The sequence below is a fragment of the Simochromis diagramma genome, unplaced genomic scaffold (genome assembly GCF_900408965.1).
Source record: "Simochromis diagramma unplaced genomic scaffold, fSimDia1.1 OVJJ01000822.1, whole genome shotgun sequence".
NCBI lineage: Eukaryota > Metazoa > Chordata > Actinopteri > Cichliformes > Cichlidae > Simochromis > Simochromis diagramma.
In genome coordinates, this window is record NW_024387520.1 from 7,934,894 (window position 1) to 7,956,352 (window position 21,459).

General features: G+C 41.3%; 1 protein-coding gene across 5 annotated transcripts; it reads right to left on the reverse strand.

The window, feature by feature from the left end:
* Positions 1-19: 19 nt before the first annotated feature.
* Positions 20-15,757, reverse strand: ncs1b (neuronal calcium sensor 1b). 5 transcript variants are annotated; one of them, XM_040019292.1, is made up of 11 exons: positions 15,287-15,406; positions 15,080-15,202; positions 14,509-14,629; positions 13,339-13,481; positions 10,091-10,115; positions 4,783-4,921; positions 2,896-2,974; positions 2,622-2,710; positions 2,456-2,533; positions 1,771-1,878; positions 20-1,657 (listed from the first exon to the last, which is right to left on the reverse strand). In XM_040019292.1, exons 4-10 carry the CDS (start codon positions 13,400-13,402, stop codon positions 1,780-1,782), a joined length of 573 nt encoding a protein of 190 aa, XP_039875226.1. In that variant the 5' UTR covers positions 13,403-13,481; positions 14,509-14,629; positions 15,080-15,202; positions 15,287-15,406; the 3' UTR covers positions 20-1,657; positions 1,771-1,779. The 5 variants fall into 5 exon arrangements, with proteins under 5 accessions (XP_039875226.1, XP_039875229.1, XP_039875225.1 ...); XM_040019295.1 differs by lacking the exons at positions 15,080-15,202; positions 15,287-15,406 and adding an exon at positions 15,734-15,757; XM_040019291.1 differs by having other exon boundaries at positions 14,509-15,202.
* Positions 15,758-21,459: the final 5,702 nt, after the last annotated feature.

A 21,459-nucleotide genomic window follows, 5' to 3' on the forward strand; every position in this document is an offset into this window, starting at 1 on the left:
TACAGTAATAGAAAAGATAGCCACTTAAATGCATTTTATTCTGTGCTCTTATACTGTCAATCAACAGGAAAATGACATTTAGAATTTAGTAAATTTGCATAAGGCATAAAGATCAGTGAAGCTGAAAAACATCTTAATGCTCAAAATAAAACAATCCAATGGAGAAAAAAAAAAAAAAAAAAAAAAAGGCATCAATACATGCGCAGGTCTCACACAGAACAAATACCAAGCAGACAACTGCAACCACAGAGCTCACAAAAGCTTCACAGTCAGAAATGATGTCTGTTTGTGCCTCTCAGTGACCACGGCTTTGTGTTGCTGAGGGTGCTCTCCAAAGAAATACTGAGCTTCAATTCGGCTGCTGTGAGAACCGGGCTGGGCTGCTTGGCCGGGCCATTCGAGAGGCGGGGGCAGCAGCGCGAACAACAGCAGGGAGACTGAACCACGATGGGATGCACGGGCTGCAAACACAGCAAAATAATCCATAGAAAACTCTGTGCTACTTCAAAATTCCTCCTCACATGAAAAAACAAAACAAAAACCCTGCTCTCTCGAGAAAAGGAAACCTCGGGGCGTGACAAAAATGAGAATCGGGCAACAATAATGAAAAATACAGTGCAATACATTTCAACAACCTTTGATTTAAAAATAAAACTTCATTCCATATTTATGAGGAAATTCCCATAAATGCAGCAAAAAAAAAAAAAAAAAAGCAGAAAATAAATTACCATTATATTTACATTATATAATACACACTATACTGCTTTGTGTCTTTAAGTTAGTGTTCACATTATCACAAAAGTAACACTTTCTTCCCCCCCGACAGATTCTCCTGTGGTTTAGAGTCTCTCTGTGTGGTGATGAAGCAGCAGCACAGTTCCTCTGAGTGAGCAGTTCACTTTGCATCTGCCGCTTTACAGCATGTGAACAAGATGCACACGAACATCTCCACAGGAATTCAGTACCTCGGACTACACAATACTCCAAAGTCCACAGTTACTCAAGGGTGTGATGCGATGCTGCGTAGCTGCAGAAGCACACACAAACGACGGAGGGTTTTGCAGACAGGTTTGGATTCGCTATCACATCAGACGATATATTTGTTCACAGTCCGCTATTGGAAACGCAGATGGGCGGATACTTGGGAGTAGAAAAGTTTGCAATCTGCTTCTGGGTGATCGAGTTAAAATGTGGCTTCCTCCCATTATTAGTGTGATGGTGCTGCGCTGGTGTGTAACGGACAGTGGGGGGAAGCTGAGTGGGATCCATCTGAGGTGTAAGAGGGATGTGAATGGAGCAGTTGAGTTATGATACCTGGTTGTGTTCAGAGCATGCTGGGTAATCACTAACAGAGCTGCTGTGTTACTACAAAAAAAAAAAAAAAAAAAAAAAAAAAAAAAAAGTCTTCACAAGCTCACTTCACAGTTGACAAAACGCTGAGCAGGATGTCAGCAACAATTGGCAGCAGCCAGCGCATTACATTAGCCAGTGAGAGGAGGCCCTGTCTCGCTCTTCGTTCATCGCTGCAAGAATATTTGATTGCCAGTAAACAAATGAGCCAGATGAATAATTCATAAGAACAAACTCAAGAGCAGAAAGTGGCTTCTTCACTTTGGTTTCAACCCGCAGACTGAAGTTCCTTTCTGTAGTCTTTGCTCTGAAGAAATAGAAATTACACAGCATTACTGTGAGGCTGAAGCATGACCGGGAACTGAAAAGTCACCCATGCGGGTAGGTATGCAGGTAGCAGCTGATTAATACCCCACTCACCTTACATTCCTACACAAGTCCATCATAGAGTGACAATGCCTGAACAATTGAGGGATCTGCCTTTGATCCTTCCTGAAACTCCTGCAGAGTCAGCTTCCCGTCTGCATTCTGCAACACGACACAAAAACAGAAAAATATATCGAGCTGAAGCCCTGTGATGCTTTTACACACACCTTCCAGCAGGGGGCAAAAAAGCATCTCAGGCCATGTCATGTTGCCCCTATTCTACGCTATTGGGACTGATGTTTGGTTCAGTGCACTTGGACAGTCGCCACTCTCAGCTAATACAAATCACTAAGTGCTGCTGTGCTGCACAGTTACTCCTATGGGCTGATCTTGGCAGTAGTGAGCTGACAAACACACCCATGCAGGCTGCGTCTCATCTTTCACTAAAGCTGAGTAGATTCTTGGAGCTGACAGAGCGGGCACCAGCACTGAGCGCTAGAGGTGGAGGAGAATATATATATATATGATGTTTATAGACTGCAGGTGGTGTTAGTGACACTGTGATGAATACAGCTAACAGCTCTAAACTTAACAGCGTCCATATCAAAGCCCCGAGGGTGGCAACAAAGGTAGACGAAAGCCCTATTAAAGTTAAACTCATGACTATATCAATGTCAGTCTCAATGAATATCAGATATTGCTCTAACACTATTTACATCTCCAGTACTCAAACACTGACCTTATCCATCATTGCAAAAATGCGGTCCACACGCTTCTCTGGTGTGTTTTCTTCCTCAGGCAACTCCACAGTGTTCCCCTACGACATCAGCAACATCATAATGCTTCATATGGTGTTTGCATTAAAACGAGTCAGGATTAGATCTCTAATGTTTGGGAAAACTTACCACCATCTGATATATGGCATCTACAATGTTCAACATCTCGTCTCGGGTTATGTAGCCATCATTGTCGAGATCATATAATTTAAAAGCCCCTGTACAAAGACAAGAAGTTAAAATATGTGGGCTTCATGTGGGTGAAAAAGGAGGATAAATATCGTCACACTTTGTCACAGGTTTAAAAAGTAAGTCAAGGTTTTATTTGCCGTTTTTCTCTCTAGAAGTCTGTACTCCTGTCATTTAAATATTAACAACAAGAGAGGAGATTCCATCTTCTTACATCGCAGCTTTTCATCTAGAGTCCCCCGGGAAGTCACTGACAAGGCCTGGATGAACTCTGAGAACTCGATGCGTCCATCCTGCAGAGCGACCGAGAGAGGGGAGAGAAAGAGAGTGAAGAGAAATGGCCCAGAGACAAGACGAGGCTCTCACTTCACACTTGCAGTGGCTGTACTTTCACAAACTCTGTCCTGTTCTTTTCATGATGTCCTTGCTGGATTCTTCTGAAAATGGGGCCAGACGTTTGCTCCAAGTCAGATGCTATTTTTTGCCTCGCACCTGGCTCTCTCCTGAGGTAGAAATATGTCACCTCTGGTCATTAGTAAGAAGAATGCTACTGGCTCAAAGTCTAAAAATTACAGCAGGCAAACATACGACCACAACATACGGGGAGCAAAGACGCCTCGCATTTTCCAGTCATTTCACATCACGAATGGACGCGAGTGATCATTCTGTCCAACGGGGTAGGAACTGTTCCACTCTGAAATTTAGTTTTCTCTAAGTGTTGTTAAAATGTGACTCGCTGAGCTAAAAAAAACAAAACAAAACAAAAAACAAAACAAACAAACCAAAAAAAAAACTCCACAAAACAAGGCGAATTACACTTTTAAATCCACACTTTGTGCATCAAAGAGTGGTCTACTGACTTGATTCTAAATCATAAAAACACAACTCAAAGTTTCTCAGACGCCATTAATTCAAACCAATCCATCATGTTATGACTTCCTGTTTCAAGCAGCTGACGGAGTCTGTCGTCTTCCTACATTCTGCTAAGTCAGCTGCCCACTGCGAGTTTAGCCACAGTATTCTTTAAAGCAGGGGGAAAAAGCCTGGTGTTTTCGTGCCCCTCAGGGTCAGCTAATGCTATCTCTACCAGACAGCTGACTAGACAGAAAATGCTAAAGTCATGTGTTGCAGATCGCACAAGTCCCAAAAACTGCTACGATCAATGCATTCTCTAACTACGGGGTGCGTAATGCTAATGAAGGTCACAGATAAACATCAGATGAAGGGGATTGTGTGATCTTCCTGATACAAAGCCTCTTAACTCAAGTCAATACACCTCCGGGGGGCTCAGCAGCTTCCTGCGAGCTGCTCTTCTTCAGTTTGTGTCCCCAAACACAATCACAATGATCATGTACAGCTACAGTGAGGTGGATTTCTTCAGAAAAATGTATCTATCTTGTTGGCTTTGCCAGTACATCCTCCAACCCTCACCCCATAAAGAGAACAGCACATTCTCTGGGTTACAATTATAGGTTATTGTAGACACGAAGACTCCACTGCAGCTCGTTGCTCCTTTTTGAGCAAAAAGAAGGGGTACCTAGTGTAATATAATATCTTTAAGTGTAAAATATATCCAGGTTCTTTTTGTGCTAATGTTGCCAGAAATACACAATGTGAGCACTCAGTGTGCATCACAGAAAGAATATCTGCACTGGCACTGCTAGATTCTTCAGTTGTAGGTAATGTACACGTCCCAATGGGGAAATAGTTAATTACATTTTTGCCTATAACTTTTATGACAATGCCCAAAACAAACAGCTCTCATTCAAAAACTGTGTATACGGATGTGAGAGACTACAGCTCTAAGGGGAAAAAATACAACAGTAATGGCACTGGAATAATAATTAAAATGAAAAAGATTACAACGCTTCTCTTCTATTCTGCTCAGTAGTCCCTAGATGTTCACAAAGAAAGAGATGCTGTTCTCACAAACTGACATGATCTGAACAAAAACCTCCAGATTAGCCCTCTCCTCAGACTCCTTTTATCTAACGGCAATGCCAGCCCCAAATGATCATATTACTGTGAACTAGCAAGGGTATCTTAATATTTCCCTACGCTCCCTAAAAGGCTAATAAAACACATGAATTTGTTTACAAACCTTATTTTCATCAAACACATTGAAGACAAAGGAGGCAAACTTTGTGGGGTCTCCAAAAGGGAAAAACTGCTTGTATATCTTCTGAAAACCCACAGCATCCAACTGCCCACTCGGGCAATCTTTGATGAAACCTTTGTACCTAAAAAGAAAAACAGAGCGCACTGTGAGATGATTTTAAAAAGTAATACAGCCTTATGCAATGCAACCATACGAAACAAGAATTCATAATCAAGACTAGAACGGACAGCAGCAGTAGACTGAAGTCACCTCCTCACTCTTACCATAGGCATTACTGATTCAGTCTGAAAGAGTGCACTAGATCAAAAAGGTAAAGTGCAAAGCTATTTGTCTCATTCACAGATAAGACGATCGCCTTAATCCAATAGCAAGCCCAGGGTGGTTAACTCTAATCAAATTACTCTCTGCTCCTCTTTTGATAATATGCGTGGCTGATAGATAAGTCTGAAAGCTTCCTCTTGCCCTCTGGAAATACCATATCTGGAGAGCGACTTAACATCTCTATTAACCTAAATATAGAAGCATTTCATAAGCAATTTCAAGCGCAATCACTCAAAGGTAGGCAGTGTTCTTGTATGTCTTCATAAGGGAAGTCTGCATCCACAGAGTCTAACCACACAGGAACAGGTTAGGGAGCAAGTAAGCGAGATTTAGTCTTTACAAAAATAAATCTTAGATGAATAGTAGGAGGAGGAGGACATGACAGGGAAATAATAACACTCTAGTTATAAAAAGCATTGCAAAAAGCTTTTCCTCTTAATCAACAGCAAAAATGACACAAGTTCACACAAGGGAGCACTGCGTGTTCGTCTCTGCTTAAGCTCTGGCTGTTCGTAATAAGACTGGGCTATAATTAAGGCCAGAGAAAGCGCGTTCTGATGAAGAATGAAGGCCAGGGGCGATCTTTTCCACTCACACTCTGACTCCTCACTCCTCTTAAACTCTTTTACTTTTAATCTGCCCGGGAGATAATGAAGCCAGCTCCTTACAGTCAAAGAAATAGGCAAGGAGCTTTGAGGAGCAGCTGGGAAAAAGTTCCGCGAGAAGAAAAGCGAGAAGAGAGCAGAACCACAAAATTCTCATATATGAATTATCTGGAGATACATGCAGGGGAAAAAAAAAGAAAGCCTAGCTTAACTATGCAGGCTATAACCTAATTGGTATTCAAAGAACCGAACGCACAATGCATATCGTAATCCACAGCCGACCTATTTCACCTGAATTCTTTTGTCATTTTTAATGCTTGACGGGGGAATATCAAAGAAAAGACTGAAGACAATGAAATGTGCTCTATCATACTGTACATACAGTGCTCATGTTCAAGCACAGAACATTACAAGTACAAAAACTAGTACAACTAGTACAAAAACCATTAGTACAGTGCATTCAAATTCTCCGTTTACTGCTTTCAGGCACTGAAGACTGTATCATAGGTACACCCACAGTGAGAGAAAATATGAATTCATCAAATCACATCTGAAATAAATATTTTTATTCTGTCAATATCACATCTAGTTTGCTCTTTTTTAAATAATGTCAGATCAGGAGGGTCAAATATCAGCAAATTTTAGCTCATTGCAGACAAGCAAAAATAAATTAGCACTCCCATATTGATGCATGCGCTTAAAGATGCACTGGCATCTGTTTTCTAATAAGTAACAAGACACTGCATAGCAAAAATCACAGTTTGGAAATGTGTTGAGAATCGTGGCAAAAAGGCTGTTTTATATCCTTCTCTGTCCAGAGGATAAATGAATTCACTGAGATGAAGATCAGCAAAAATTATGTTGTCCAGACACTTTGTTGCTTTGCGTTTTGAGCCATTATGCATGGCAAAAAGAAGGCTTTTAGAAGGGCAACCCATCAATTTTACACACAAAGGCTCAGTTCACCCATCAGGAGCATTTCTCGGGCTGTGAAAGCAAATCTTCTGTGGTTTAAAAGGAACTTTTATAGGAAAAAAAAAACTGAGTGACTGTTGATGTAGTTTGGGTTTTCTCGACTTTAGCTCGAGCCTTAAAATTTAACAAAAAGCCTGTGTTGCAAGCAGGAGGTATGGCATTTAAGAGGAGAAAGCATTTAAGATGCAAGTGCAGTCTAATGGAAGGTGATTTTCTGTTGCATTATGGGAAATGGATAAAAGGATAGGGCGGACTTGGCTGCTTTAATTTTGAACAGTTTTTAAATTTTTTCCTCTTTCCGAGGAACTCAATCTTTTTTTAATGCAATGCTAAAATCACTTGAGTACCTCAGAGCTGCGTAAATAAGGATTCTCCCCCCTTTTTGCAACTCATAAGGAATTACCATCTTAGAAAACATCTTCCAGTAATTTAGCACATCTACAACATTTTCAAGGTTTCAAAATGTGAGAACGCCTGACTACAGTGTAGTTATAGTAGTATTTCCTTAGACCTGTAAATATACTTGTATGCAAAACTAATCCAGTGACATTTAAGCAGTTAATAGCAACAGGCCAACAATTATAAAATAATTTCTTACACATGATAAAATAAAAGAGCTCTAATGACGCAGTAGTGCATTTCATCTTATGATTATTATTACAGCTCCACAGTGTTTCAGTTTTAATAGCTGAATATTTAAATAATTAACTATTTATTTCAAGTGCAATCAATTGTGCATCAACCAGACAGCCACTTAACTGTAACATTAAAAGAACAAGGGCAAGAATAAGTCCATAAATAAGTCCATATTTCCATAAAAAGCAGGGTTTAAACAGTGAAGTGCACCTGACATTTTGCACAGCATCCCAAACTTTGGGAAACACATCAACTATACAACAGCTAATTTACATATGCACTGTACACTCATAAACTGTAGATATAGTGGATACAGTAAGCACTGCACCAACGTGTAAACATGTTTGCAGTGTCAGCTGCTCATAATACGAATCACTTTCATTTGCCAAGAACACGTCATGTACAAGAGATCCTACTTGGTGACATTAGTGCTAAGACACACACACGTTCAGCCTGTACTTGAAGCGGTGTAATAGTGCAACTACGCGCTGTACTTGTGGGGATGTGACATTGTGGATCAGACTACTCTCGGGTGCTGGGATGAAGATAAGATATTTATTTTCTGGCACTGGTTGCGTTCTTTGGCATCTACCACGGTGGCTTGGTACTGTGCAGGATGTTTCTTTTGCTCCTGCCTAGCTGGCAGGGAACATCACTGAGCTATGGCATTTAGTTATTGATTTCAGGTAGGCCGCGGGCATACTAATGATGTTCCCTTAGAGGAGAATTAGAAAGGAGAATAAATTTAATGCACAACACAGGCATTTATCTAACCCTGCTAATTCTTCTGTGTCTGTGCTTGTGCTCTAATTACACGCCATCTGGCATTCCCCCTGGTAAAATTCCCTCTCATCCCTCACACTCAGCCGTGTTGATTGCTACTGATCTTCAAGTGAGGGCTCGTGCAAACTTTCCTGTGAAAGACAGCGAGAGCGATGGCGAGCTAGCTGGCTGCACAGCCGGCGGGGTGGAGGTTTGGGGAGGGGAGGGTTTCCGCCCCAGTGCACTCAGGCAGCCCTAGAGACAGGCCAGCTCGAAGGCTCTGGACCTGCCAATGTCCAGTGATATCTAATGCTGCTGTACTACTGCTATGTGCCGTGGCTCCCTTTCCCCCTGCAAAAAAACTCCCCAACAGGAAACATGAAGAGCAACTAGTTCTAAAGGCAAAGCTCTTTTCATGCATGTGGAATTAGGTCATCAAATGCAAACGCCAAAAGGAGGAGAACTAAAATGTGAACATTGAAGAGTCATCACTTCATTACGGAGCTCTTTCTTCTGATTTATGGTCTACTTTGATTTGGATTTTCAAAGAAATAATAGCCCAATAGCACCACCCGGCAAACAAAAGAGATGACTGTGCTCACGCTTGAATCATCTCCGCTAATGAAGAAAGCATTGTTTCTTATCCATCTGCCAGAGGCTGTCAAATTGTCCCTTCACAAAAAGATCCATAAATTCACACCTTAACAATAAAAACAGATTGCTCCGGGCCCACTTTTATGCAATATCCTGGCTTAAACTGTCTTTGTTTTATGAATTTGCTTCGTTTTGACACATTGACGTGCATGTTTTAACGCTGTTAACACAGACGGGGATCAGACAAAGGCTAGACCTCTATGAGCCCATCTTGGCTCAGGTCACAGTGACTAATAGGAACAGAATCTGACAGGAAGGATTACTAATGAGCAACCTTGTGTAAGTTTTGTGGCCAAGTAGTCATGATTGCCTGAAAGTGAAACAACCTTGCACCCCTGCCATTCCTCTGTTATCAGACATCCCTTTTGCAAACAGAGCAAAAAGGTTGTGGAGGAATGCATCATGGAAATGTTTGTATCAGTATTATCAGCCTTCAAAGTCATTCTGTCTCAGTTAGGCTTCAAAGTCATTCTATTTTCAGAACTCATCTGTCTTCAGGGAAGTGTGAAGGAGATGGCTCCAAATCGACTATCAAACCAAATCCAGCAACACTGTTTGCTGACTCAAGAAAACGAATCCTGACAAGGGATACATCGAAAAGGGGTTTTTCCAGCTGGGTCAATGTAAAACTTCCTGACCCTTTTGAGACCTGGGGCATGTAACGATGCTGACCTCGTCAATCTGTCAAGGTCACTGTGTTTACCTGATCGTGATGCACACCTTTCACTTTACGTGCCAAAGAATTGTTTCACTCGTGACGACGACAGCTCTCAACATCGATTCTAATTGAGTGTGACCGCATTTGTAAATATCTTTCTCGAGTGTGTATTTTTCCGTTTGTGTATGCTGCACGTCACTGCCCCTCGCACAAAGGCTGAGAGAGATAGAGAGTGCGATCTCCACCGGATGGTCTAAATCAGGAGTGCATCATAGGTAAATGCCTTTTGTAAATTAGAAACACAGCCAGCAAGATGCTATTATTTCTCACATTATTGCAATTAAAGGCATTTTCCAAAGACAACCATGCTATCAGTGAGCCAAGCAATTCATGAAGAGACACTTTGAGTCAAAATTTTGTGCCTGCCAATCTGTTAATACAGCATGCAGTTTGGATTTGTGGTGTGTTAAAAATGACACAGTATCTTTTATATAAAAAAAACATGAAACCAGCACATTCAGATGCTGTCAGATTAATGCAAAGGAGTAAACCTGAAAGGAGCGTCTAACTCCAGCGAGTTTTGTCACTGAAGACGCTGCTAAATGCTAATATTTGACTAGCCCCACATGAACAAAGGAAAAAAAAAAAAATCTCATTAAAAATGCATGCACACACTTACCACTGCTGCACCTCCTTCTCTGTAACTGTAAGAGAAATAAAGAGTGACATTAGCTAGATGCAAAACTTAGCATATCAGACACAATAGAGGAACCTGGTAGCCAACCATATTGGTACTAGGCTTTCAAACATGTTTTATGCAACAACAACAAAAAAAACATTAAGTTTCAACATGCAATTATTGGAATACAACTTTTGTTTTGCTGAAAGTAGAATTCATTAATTCCAGTATATCCTGTATAGCGGTAGACAAGTGGGAGTAAACCCTAGAGAGCCACAAAAAGACGAGGGAAGCAGAGGGAATGAAGGTCAGCCACTGATTTAAGAAAAAGAACTGTTTATGTGGCAGGATGTGTTATCATGCCCACACAAGCACTACTATCTGCCAGTATCTAATCAACCATTCCCACATGCCTTTCCCTTGTCTCTTTACTTTCTCTCAAGTAACCAAAGTAATTTTCAGCCTCTTGGCTCCTGGGATTACTAATGAAAAAAAAAGGGCTGGAAATCAATAGCATTAGTTTAACCAGGTGGTCTTTTGAGAGGCACTCTGAACTCATGTTGCTGCTGCTGCAGCAAGCTGACAATAGACGCTGTCTACCACCACTTCTGTTTGGCCCGGGGGAAAGTAAAAGGCTTTTAAAGACAACAAAACGACAGTAACTTAATCACTAATTTCATCTACTGTAATGTTGAACCTTGAACAGCTCATAGTCATGGTTACTAGCCAGGTAAAACACAGAGAGGGTAAAAAGCATTGAGTAAGCAAGGCTACATTCTCCTGTAAAAAAAAAATAAAAATATAAAATTACATTATCCAGCAGTCTCGCATTGTAAGAGACAGACAAATTAAAAGAAAAAAAAAAAAAAAAAAAAAAAAAACAACACACCTTCACAACAAATTTGGGAAAAAAAGAAAAGAAACACCTGAAACACAAAACATGATATTTACCAAATGTTTGTGATAATGCGACTACCTCAGATCAAGAGCAAAACAATACAGGGACTACGGATAAGGAGCTCTGCATATATCTCCATCTCAATTTGTTCTGCTCAGCATTTTAACCGAGAAACTCATCCTGTGACCATTTTCTGGTCAGTAAATGACAGGGTCAATCTCACTACTTTTAGCCAAGCCAAGCTAGCATTAAATTGGCCTCAAAAGCCATTGCTGCAGTCAGAAATTGAGGCAATTTACCATGGCTGCAATTTAATAAAAAAACCGTGTTACATAACTCAGTCAGCGGCAATGGGCAATAATGCAATCAGCCAGTTGCAGGAGGGTGCGGGGCCCACTCAGTCGTTGGCCCTGCAGGGTCTAGCTAGAACACATTCAGCTTGTGCCTCCATCGCTATGAGTGTCATCGTCTCTTTTCATTTCAAAAAAAGAAAAAGGAAAAAAAAAAAAAAAATCTTCATGCTGATACATGGGCCTATGCTACATCCTGCAGACATTTTAATAGGATTGCTGGTCCTTCCATGTAATACCAGAACAGTCATTCAGGGAAGCATTTATGGGGAGGAGCGAGTTTGTAACTATTCCCTACTGTTTTCCACTAAAGACCAGAAAAATCACTCATTAGTGAGAGCTGTTGCACAGCCTACTGTTGTCTCTGAAGGTGTTTTACTGACGATAACAAAAAAAAAAAATTCCAAAAATATGCTCATAAGAAATTTTCTAAAATACAATAAATCCAGATGTCAGCATTTATTCCTCGTAAATAAATGGGCCTCAATTCTGGCCTTGCTGTTTACCTTTTAACACACATTATTTTCTGTGCAAAACATCCTGCATCTTTTACCAGACACACACACAAACACAAACAAACAGAGGGGCACAGGGAAATTTACTGAGTCCCCAATCTGTCAAGGACCAAAGGAAAGCATTGACTAAAATGGCAGACTACGCTTCTCATGGGAGCGCAAGAGAAAGAGGTAACAGGATGAAGGAAAGCAGAAACGATAGTCTCAAGTCAAGCAACAACAGTAGCAACAAGAGAACGATCACGCTGGGAGAGAAAAGCTCAGAGCCCCTCTCAGCGATGCTAACCAGATAAGATCCTAATTATACTATTCCATTCCCTGCTCAAAGAGGGCGGTTAGGGGGAAAAGCAAAAGAGACAGGGTGAAAGGTTAAGAGAGAATGAGAAAACCAGTCAGACAGGGGGAGAGAGCGAGAGAGAGGAAGGGACAGAAGCAAGCAGTCCAGCCCAGCATGAAGTCTAATCTTCCTCCTCAGCAATTTCCTGCTACAACAGCCTTCCTTGGTTCTGCTGTGGAGAGACCAACCACACAAATAACACTGTCATTAAGCAGCCAGGGGATGTCAACTCCCACCCACACCTGCACACCACGGTGCTCAAATAATAATAATAATAATAATAATAATAATAGCAATGCTGTGCTCCAAAAATAACACACAAGTGGTTAATATAGTGGATACCAAGCAGACATTGCTGGTGGTAATTAGAAATGTGATCCAAAGTGATAGCTGAGCAGACGTTGATAAGCAACGGCTGGTAAGATGGTAGAAATACAGTCAATTTGCACCCTAATGCATCAACGGGAACAACAATCGAAGATATAATTACAAAGTCGCACCTTCGCTACAGTTCTTTATTGGAGGGTCAGTCCCCTTTCTGTGAGTCCACCCCATCCATCGATCTTGATGCAGGAATGCAATTTATAAGTGTGGCGGCACAAGCACGGCGTGAATTGATTTACCCTTTCTACGTTTAAATTTATCAATGTCTGTCACATTAGAAGTAGAACATACAGCATGTTTACAAGCACAGCACATAAAACCACATTCTCATCGGTAAAGAAAAGCTATCATTACAGCTGCCACAAACTCTACTATGTCCTCAGCGTAACTTAAAGACCCCCGCTTGCAACTTTTTACTCAGCCTTAGCTGATCGCAGTCTGCGATACATTCAAGAATCTGAAATTTGAAACAAATGAGGAGATCATTCGCAACTGACATCTGCTCTGTCAGTGGTGAAAAATGTATAGCATCCCAAAGCATCCCAGCAGGCAGCGTTATTTACTCTTAAGCCTGTGTGGTGCACAGTGGGTGGAAAATGAGATTAGCAAACCGCAGCAATAAACTCTGTATTATGTATTCCTATTGCAAGCTGTATGTTCTTTAACCTCAGGCCAACAGGCTATGACAAGCTCACAGAAAAAGTTTCTGCAAAGTTTTTCTTTGTAAGAACAAGCAAAAAACAAACACACTTTCAGTTACTCACAGTAGGTTTTCCTTGTCAACTCCTCTACCACCTCTGGCTTGAGCTTGCTGTTGGATTTACCCATGATCTTCAGCTCTCTTCGACGCCCCCAAATCCACGCTGGCACGTATCACCTGTTACTACGTCCTCGCCAGTCTGCTCCTCTGCCAAAACACGCAAGAGAAGTGGGGCTAGTTTAGGTGCGAAGACACGGGTGAGATAGGAGAAAGACACTTTTATTTGAGTTTGCTTTGACAGAAAAGGAAATAAAACACTCCCATTCACGCTAATCGTTCTGTATATATCACTCTAGCTGCAGTCATGATCTGCTCAGCCATCAGCACTCCACACAGACGAGTCAAACCCCAGGGGACCACGTGAAGAGGACCCAGCAGGCTGTTGAGTCTATACGAGCGCTGCGGAGCGCCTATGTGTCCGCCTCATTTCTTCACAGCAGCCCGTGGGCGAAGAGTGGCGTTTGGACGCGTTGCTACCTTCGTCCTTGGATACAAGAGTCACTCAGTGGCTGGGTTAAGCACGCTCGCTCCCTCACAGTCATTCTCTGTTCTTCTCACTCCTCCCACCCCTCCTTTCCCACCACTATCTCTATTGCTCAGGGTAAGTTACTGTAGAAAAAGAGTCCTCCCTCTTGACAGCTGAGATAAGGAGGTGTGTAAACTAAAATACAATGAACAGAGCTCGACTTGGATGCTCCCCGCTGCACTTTGCGCTCGCTCTAAAACGTTAGCTCTAATCCTTGGAATTTACACAGACACCACAGTGTAAAGAAACGGTTTTAAAAAGCTTCAGTAATAATTTCTAGGGGGGAAAAAAAGAAGATACCAGAAAGACGCCAAGTCTGTTCATGGTTCTACAGCTCTGATGCCAACTGAACAGCACAAAAGAGATCCGGTGCTGCTCTTAAAATAAGCATGTGAGCTGTCTACCAAGTTTAGATGTGTATTTGAAGAGTGACAGTTTTCTTTTTTTTTCTCCTCCATTCTGACTCATAATTCTCCCTCCTTTTCTGGCCTCATGACAACACGGCATGGTGGTTTCTTCCTCTCTGTCACAGAGATGGGGATAATGGAATTTCTTTGTACCGTGGGCCGGGCGTTGGCATGCACTGACGGTTAACCACAGCAGCTGTCTGAGCCACAGAATTAGAAGACTACTGTACGCACTATGCACCTTCACTGCAAACATCTGTACTCTGCTTCGACGGCCAGCGATGTCTTTGCGAGGGATGCCACGCTGGTAATCACCATTTTGCGTTTGCTCAAGCCTTCTGGTCCTGGATATTGCACAGACACTATGAAAATAAACAAACAGACAGCAGTTACAAAGGGAATGACAGGCATGTGCTGTATTTCATGAGAAATGGACTGGACTGTCACCTAGAGCCACAGACACATGGGCACTTAACTGGAAAAACACTCAAAACAAGACGACCTTTGTAGTGACTGCCTAAGCTGCTGAGTGTAGCCAGCAGGCATCACACAATATGCAGCTAGAAGAGTGCTGTCAATTTAACTGTAGAAGCTGCTATTAAAGTATTCTGCGTTAAATCAGCACAGCCTAAACGAGCAGAAAATGAAGTCACGTTGTGAAATGACTGATTCAAACAGCTGGCCAAGACAAAACAGCACAACTAAAATACATACATTCTCAACAAACGTATAGCCTGGTTAAAACCCTCGAAAAGCGCTTTGTTTTTATTAATTTCAACGTGTTTTGATTGACAGCAGCGAGAAATACATACAGTCGCGGCAGCAGCAGGTGGGATGTTGCCTGGCAGTACCATAGCAACCCTCAGTTTATGGCTACAGTGCGGGAAGCTAGTCATTGTACTCGAAACGTTTGGTACCCATGCTGTTCCGTGTAGCTAGTTGACAAGGAAAAAAACAGAAAACACACCTTTAAATGAATAAAGAAAAAAACGTTCCCATATAAAGCGGCTTCTGGTTACCTCAGCCACAAAAGCGGAAAGTCGCGGTGAAAAGAAATTATTTGCCCCACAGCAGAAAGCCGCTGTCCGACGCCGTCTTCCTTCGCCGAGTTCCGGAGTGAGCGACTCGCTGCTGCGCGGATGGCCGTCCGTGCTGCTCTGATGCCGCCGTCAGGGAGTGACGTTGCTGCCTCTGCTGCATGGCCCCGACCAACTCAGCTCAGTGCCAGAGACACTGACGTCGCGGTACCACTGGACACACACTGACTCTTTGTGTGCTTTAAGAGCCTTTACACGTGTCACCGGGCACATAGCGAGAGGTTAACTTTTCGACTCACATTCACATTATATGTAACGTTGTTTACAGGTCAGTCTGCCTGCCCAGTTTTACACACAAAAAAAGAAAGAAAAAAAAGGTTGAAAGTGGTGGTGAGGTTTGTCTTTATAACACTCAAATTAGCCACTTACCCTTTTTAATGCTTAATCACTGCACTGGATTCAAAGTTAGTGTTTGTAACTTGAGAATTCTGAGTTTGTTGTTCAAACGGACAAAAATTAATTGTGGCAAAGGGTTGAATTAAAATGCACTAAGTTACATTTTTAGCATAAATGTCAAAGTTCCTTAAGTAAAGGGGCTAAAACGATTCAGAATAATCTAACTTTTAGTCCTTCGTCGGGGTCAGTCAAGGTTGAGCAACACTACAATTCCCACAATGCCAGTGAAGGCAGTCCTGCGTTTGAGGTAAAATTCCAAATTTACATGATATCTGATTTACAGCGTTTGGCCCAAATAACTACCGTTAATAACACTGGTTTGTATAAAGATCACTTTTTAAGTGTGAAGTAAAGAAAGGTTTATTTATTTATTTATTTATTGCTATGTTTAAAAGCTACAAAGTAATCCACTTCCATATCTGCACTTGTTTAAACTTTTCAGTATTCTCACACCAAACCAAATAACACAGAAATGATTAGCATTTGTTAATGGCGTTTCTCATTAACACATCATACATATTCAATGACTTATTAAAAAAAACAAAAAAACACCTAAAATCAATGGCATTTTAAATACAAGCTATTTTCAATGATTTCAAATGTCAGCAGCAGAGCAGCCCATACTCAAAAAAAGATCACCTGCCTCTTTTGCTCTCTCTGTTCTCTCTCTTTCCTCCATTAATAGTGAATTATCACGCTTAATGTTAATGGTTGATAACACGGCAGGTAGCCAAGTTACACACTGAAATAGTTTTTGTGTTTCGTGATATGCTTGGTTTCGTTTTTTTAAAGCTTGGTTACAAAACGATAACATCAAGTCATGTTTGGAGAGACTGATCTGCTAGCTTGTTAAAAAGCCCATCTACAGTCTCAAAGCCTCCCTAGGGCAGCAAGCCGTTCAAACAATGGGGTGTGAATAAATGATGTGTGTAAGTGGGTCGTTACATTTTCAGCAAAAGGCTGCTGAATCACTGCTGAGTATGAACTTTAACACTCACAGGCCTTTGGTCAAAATTAAAATAACTTCACCAGAGGGCTTCAGGCATAATGAGAACACGAGTTAAAGCATGACCACCATGGAAACGTGAGAGGGAATTTCTGAGGTCCCCCTGTTGGTGAATTGGTTACTGATGCCATAGTCTGTTGCTTGATAGGTATGTAAGTGCACACATTCTCTAAACATAACACCGTACATGGTATTACATATATGGTTTTATGTTATGTTCTTGAGAAGAAAAATGTGTGTACTCACTGCTTTTCACTTGCTTTCTCGTCAGGACCCAGACTATCCAATAACTGTTCAGTGAATCCAAGTACTCTTATATTTATCCATCCATCCATGCATCTTCTCTCGCTTACCCAATTCAAGGTCGCAGTGGAGCCTTTCCCAGTGAGAAGTGGAGTACACCCTGTACTGATGCAGACCGGTATTGTTATTTATTCCTTTCATATCTTAACTGTGAAATGTGTTAAGGGCCACTTACGAAATATTATTCAACCTTTGCCAGGTTCTATAAGGGCTTTGTAATGAGTTTCACATAAGCAGACACACACATACACACACTCGACCGTGGAGCTGGAATGCAAGGAGCTTGTCTGGCATCAGGAGCAAGTTAGTTCAGTGTCCTCCCCAAAAACACTACTAGTGTGGAGGGCTCAGGTATCAGAAGTTTATCAAAGCTTATACATAGCTGAATACATGTATATCACTTATGAGTGAGTTATTTTTAGTAACATAAAATGCTGACAGTCTGATTCAACCATGGTAGACAAAATATTGTGGTCAAAGAAAAATACTGTTACTACTGAAAATAGGCTTCGTAAGGTACTATATTAACTTTGTAAGGTAGGGTCAAGTTTTTGACCTTCACAGAGAAAGCCTGGGTTCAAAATCCAGTGAATTGTGCTTAATAAAGTTTGCTAAAAATACAAATTTCAGGGCAAAAGGAAAACGTGACTGCAGACAACTTTCTCCCATAGAGAGGCTCGCCCGACTTGTCTGCTTTTCTCAGCAGCACAGTTTTGAAGCTGAATATAGACTGGGATGTTTTTATTGCACATCTTCATATATGACTGTGCACACACAAGCTCTAATGATAGATTTGCAGGTCTTGTACACGTCCACAAAAATTAAATTCACAAATTTGACTAGAGAGAGATTGGGAGACATCTGTGTACAGGTTTGCAAATAAAGGTAAAAGCCTCATTATTCATCAAATATTTAGGGAGTAAAGTTTGTTAGCCTTGGGGGTAGGGATGTGCATGGTTTTCTAATATTAGTCACTGAGCTACAAAAAAAAGAAAAGGTTATCTTTTTTTTTTGTGGTTATAATATGATGGATGATTTTGGAAGAATGCCCATCCCTTCTTGGCAACCACGCTATTGACTGTATTTAAAAAGTGGGCTTGGTTTCCGGGTCTGAAAAATGACACGTAAAAAGTGAAAGGGGGTTTTGTTACCAAAACAAGAAAGATTTCAGTAATCTCTGTGGGAAATACAAACCTTCAGTAGCTTGATCTATGAGCCCAGCAAATACTTTCCTAATGAGTTTTATGGTCTCAGTGGCTAGTTTGTTAAACACAGCATGATGTTCATTCTAGAAATGATGCTCTCTGTTAAAACACAGCAATAAAGCAGCATTTGCCTTGGGGCAGGCCTACCTTGTGATTGGTAATTTCTTACCCTACGAGGGGGCCTGTTTGTGGCCACACCCAACTACGGCTGGTTTCAAAATGCTAAGATGCAACTATCACCTCAGCCTTTGGGATGAAACGTTGCTAACCATTGGGGGATTTTCTCAGTGGTTGCATACATCTCTTATGTACAGTCTGTGTGTGCGACTCATTTATGTTATTAAAACAAACTGCACAATCCACCCCATTTTTTAAAGATTGTTCCTTCTTTTCCCAAAATTCATGAAACTATCTTCTGTTAAATTCCATGCGTCTGACCAAAAGACAAAGAATCCACAATCGAAGGGCTGTGGCAGAAGTAAATAAAACTGAAAGCTTGAGAGTGGGATTGTAAATTGAGACACCATACCAACAAATTTCAGGTAAGGTGTATCCAAACATAGGCTACTATAATTACTGATCTGGAGATTGCAGGGTCCTGCTGGGAAAGAGCACAAGATGGGAATAAGGGAAAATGATTTCAGATACATACTTGGTAAAAGATGGGGAAAGGAATTTTAATTGGTCTGAAGAAAAAAGATTAATGCGCTGCAGTTTCGTGTATTGATTTTTATACTGAAGGACGTGAGGACGAGTCATGTAACCAGAAGGCTCATTTGTATTTTTGCTCTCGATTCCTCTTACTCATGCTCGAGTCCAAACTTTGCAGTCAGACATCTCCATGCGTAGCTTATTAAAATTCAACTCCCCCGAGCATCATGTAAACAGATGTTCAGCTATTGGATTTGTTCATTAACAACTGCCACGCCATCGTTCTATAGCCCGATAGGAGCTTTCTGTTAATTCATGGGAGGGTTGGATCAAAATGTAGGCTGTCTGACTTGGCCAGCTTAGTATTCAGTATCCTTCCCTGCAGTCCCTTATTGCAGTCAACTGCAGTTACAGTAGCCCCATAGGAATAGAGAGAACAAGGCTGAGAAATAGAGAAAGAGGCCATGGCAAAAATGGGGCAAATTGCTCTAAGATTTTTTTTATCTTTCTGGATCGTTTAGAACTTTAGAAGCCTTGTTGAGTTTACTAAACTAAAGTCTGCATCTTGTATCAAGTTCAGTCTAAATGCTGTCTTATGTTTGTCTAATTTTAGATCACTATGTTGAAATTAACTTCAGTAGGTATTGCAGCAGGTAAGGTTTGCATTGTCTGGATCTGTTTGAAAGGCAATTGCATTACCATTGCACCACCCAGCTGTATGCTTATACATACAGTATCTGCTTTGTGATATCACAGACTTTTAAACTAGCGTTTTTGCTGCTGCTGTCGGCCTTGTGTGATAATTCTTTTTTTGTGCATATCTGTGATGCCACACATTTTAGCTCATAAAACAGTCTCGGCGTAGAAAACTCGACTGCCAGAGCGAGACATGAAAATTCTGCTCCTATAGTCATTTAACTTCCAAACAGGACAACATTACAGAATGATGCATTGATCAAATACCGCTTTACCTCACATCACACCATTATTGAAACACATATTACAAAAGCGCCTCCCCTGAAAATGATTGTTCATAATCACTTGCAGATTATAGCCGTTTATCAGAAACCACACACCACGATCATTAAGGCATCACCATCAGCAGCACAGTGGCATCATTAAATGCCGGCGCAACATCGGCATCCCTGCGATATGCTGACATATGCTAAAACAGCTGGGGGGCTCCTGGAAGAAATGCCACGGCCAGGAAAATGACTGCACATTTCGAGTTTCAGCACCCTCCGTATTGCCTTGAAAACGCTGGAAAGCTATCATATCAGGGCTGACAGTATAGCATCAACACAATATTTGTCTTAATTAGCAGATGGAACACTGAAAGGGAGGAGAAACTCCACCAGCAGGAGGAAATATTCTTAGGTTTACAGATTTTCCAGAGAGAGAGAGAGAGACACCCATGCATAAATTGAGGAAATAAATGTTCAGAGGAATGTCAGTATGTTTGAAAAACAGATGTTACAGGGCTATTCTGCTGGTACTTTTATGCATGAAGGTAACTTTGATTCAGCATCTGATACATCACTGTGACAATTTTATAAATAGTCCAGTACTTAAGTCTGAACAGAAATGCAGCTTTACTGAGACATGAAAGGTGTGCTATATTTATGCGAGGACTTCTGCTTATAGTTACAGCTGATAACTTGCAGAAAAAAGTCAGGTCAGAAGATTCTGTTCAATCATCCACTAAAACTAACATACTTGATCTGCCATCAGTGCTTTTCCCCAACATAAAGTTTTGGTGATGGACTGTCATAAAGAGGCAGGTGAACATTTCTGTTGTTGTTGTTGTTGTTGCACACACACAAATCTTTGCGACTCTGTGACAGATGGATGGAATGACAAAGAGCAGCAGATGAGCGACAATCCTTTTATGTACAAGCCAGAGCCACTCTACTTAAATGCATCTCAAAATTAAACACTGCGAGGCTGGACTTCACAGTGAAAAAAACCCAGTTTACCAAATGTCTTTCCAAAATGTCGTAATGCGTGACATGCAGTTTAACATGACTTTAATATAGTTTCTAGCAATAAGATAACTACAAATGGGGCACAAAGTGATCTAACAGAGATTACTTTCTATGAATATTTTTCAAGCCATAAACAGCTTCCTCCTTCCTCAGTAATTACAACCAAACAAAATTTTCCTGAGGCTTCATCTGCTGTGCCCACTTGTGTATCCCATATGGCTAGATATATATAATTTAGGACATCATGAATATACAATTCATGCCCTCCTCAGAGTGAGCAGGCATGAGACTCCGACGACGCTCATCACAGTCTGTTGTGCTCGACAAATCTAGCATGGCATTGAGGTTTTAGTGGAGCAGCGACGCTGGTGTAATGCTTGTGACACCCAGCTGTTAATTCAGACTGACAACAGGCAGATATCTGGCCGACTAATGGCAGATGGGGCTTGAATCCTAGCTTTGCAGAGATAAACTATGCCCCCAGAGGGAGGAAGGGGATGGAGAGCAACAGAGAGAGCGAGTGAGAGAGGAAGAGGGTCAAATGCTATT

What these genes read in the sequence shown, in the direction of transcription:
- ncs1b (XM_040019295.1), bottom strand. Translation starts at nt 13,402, where the DNA reads ATGGGTAAATCCAACAGCAAGCTCAAGCCAGAGGTGGTAGAGGAGTTG. An exon ending in GTTGACAAGGAAAACCTACT is followed by an intron (nt 10,116 to 13,338) that starts GTGAGTAACTGA and finishes TTTCTCTTACAG; the next exon opens with TTACAGAGAAGGAGGTGCAG. An exon ending in ATGTGTTTGATGAAAATAAG is followed by an intron (nt 2,975 to 4,782) that starts GTTTGTAAACAA and finishes GTCGCTCTGCAG; the next exon opens with GATGGACGCATCGAGTTCTC.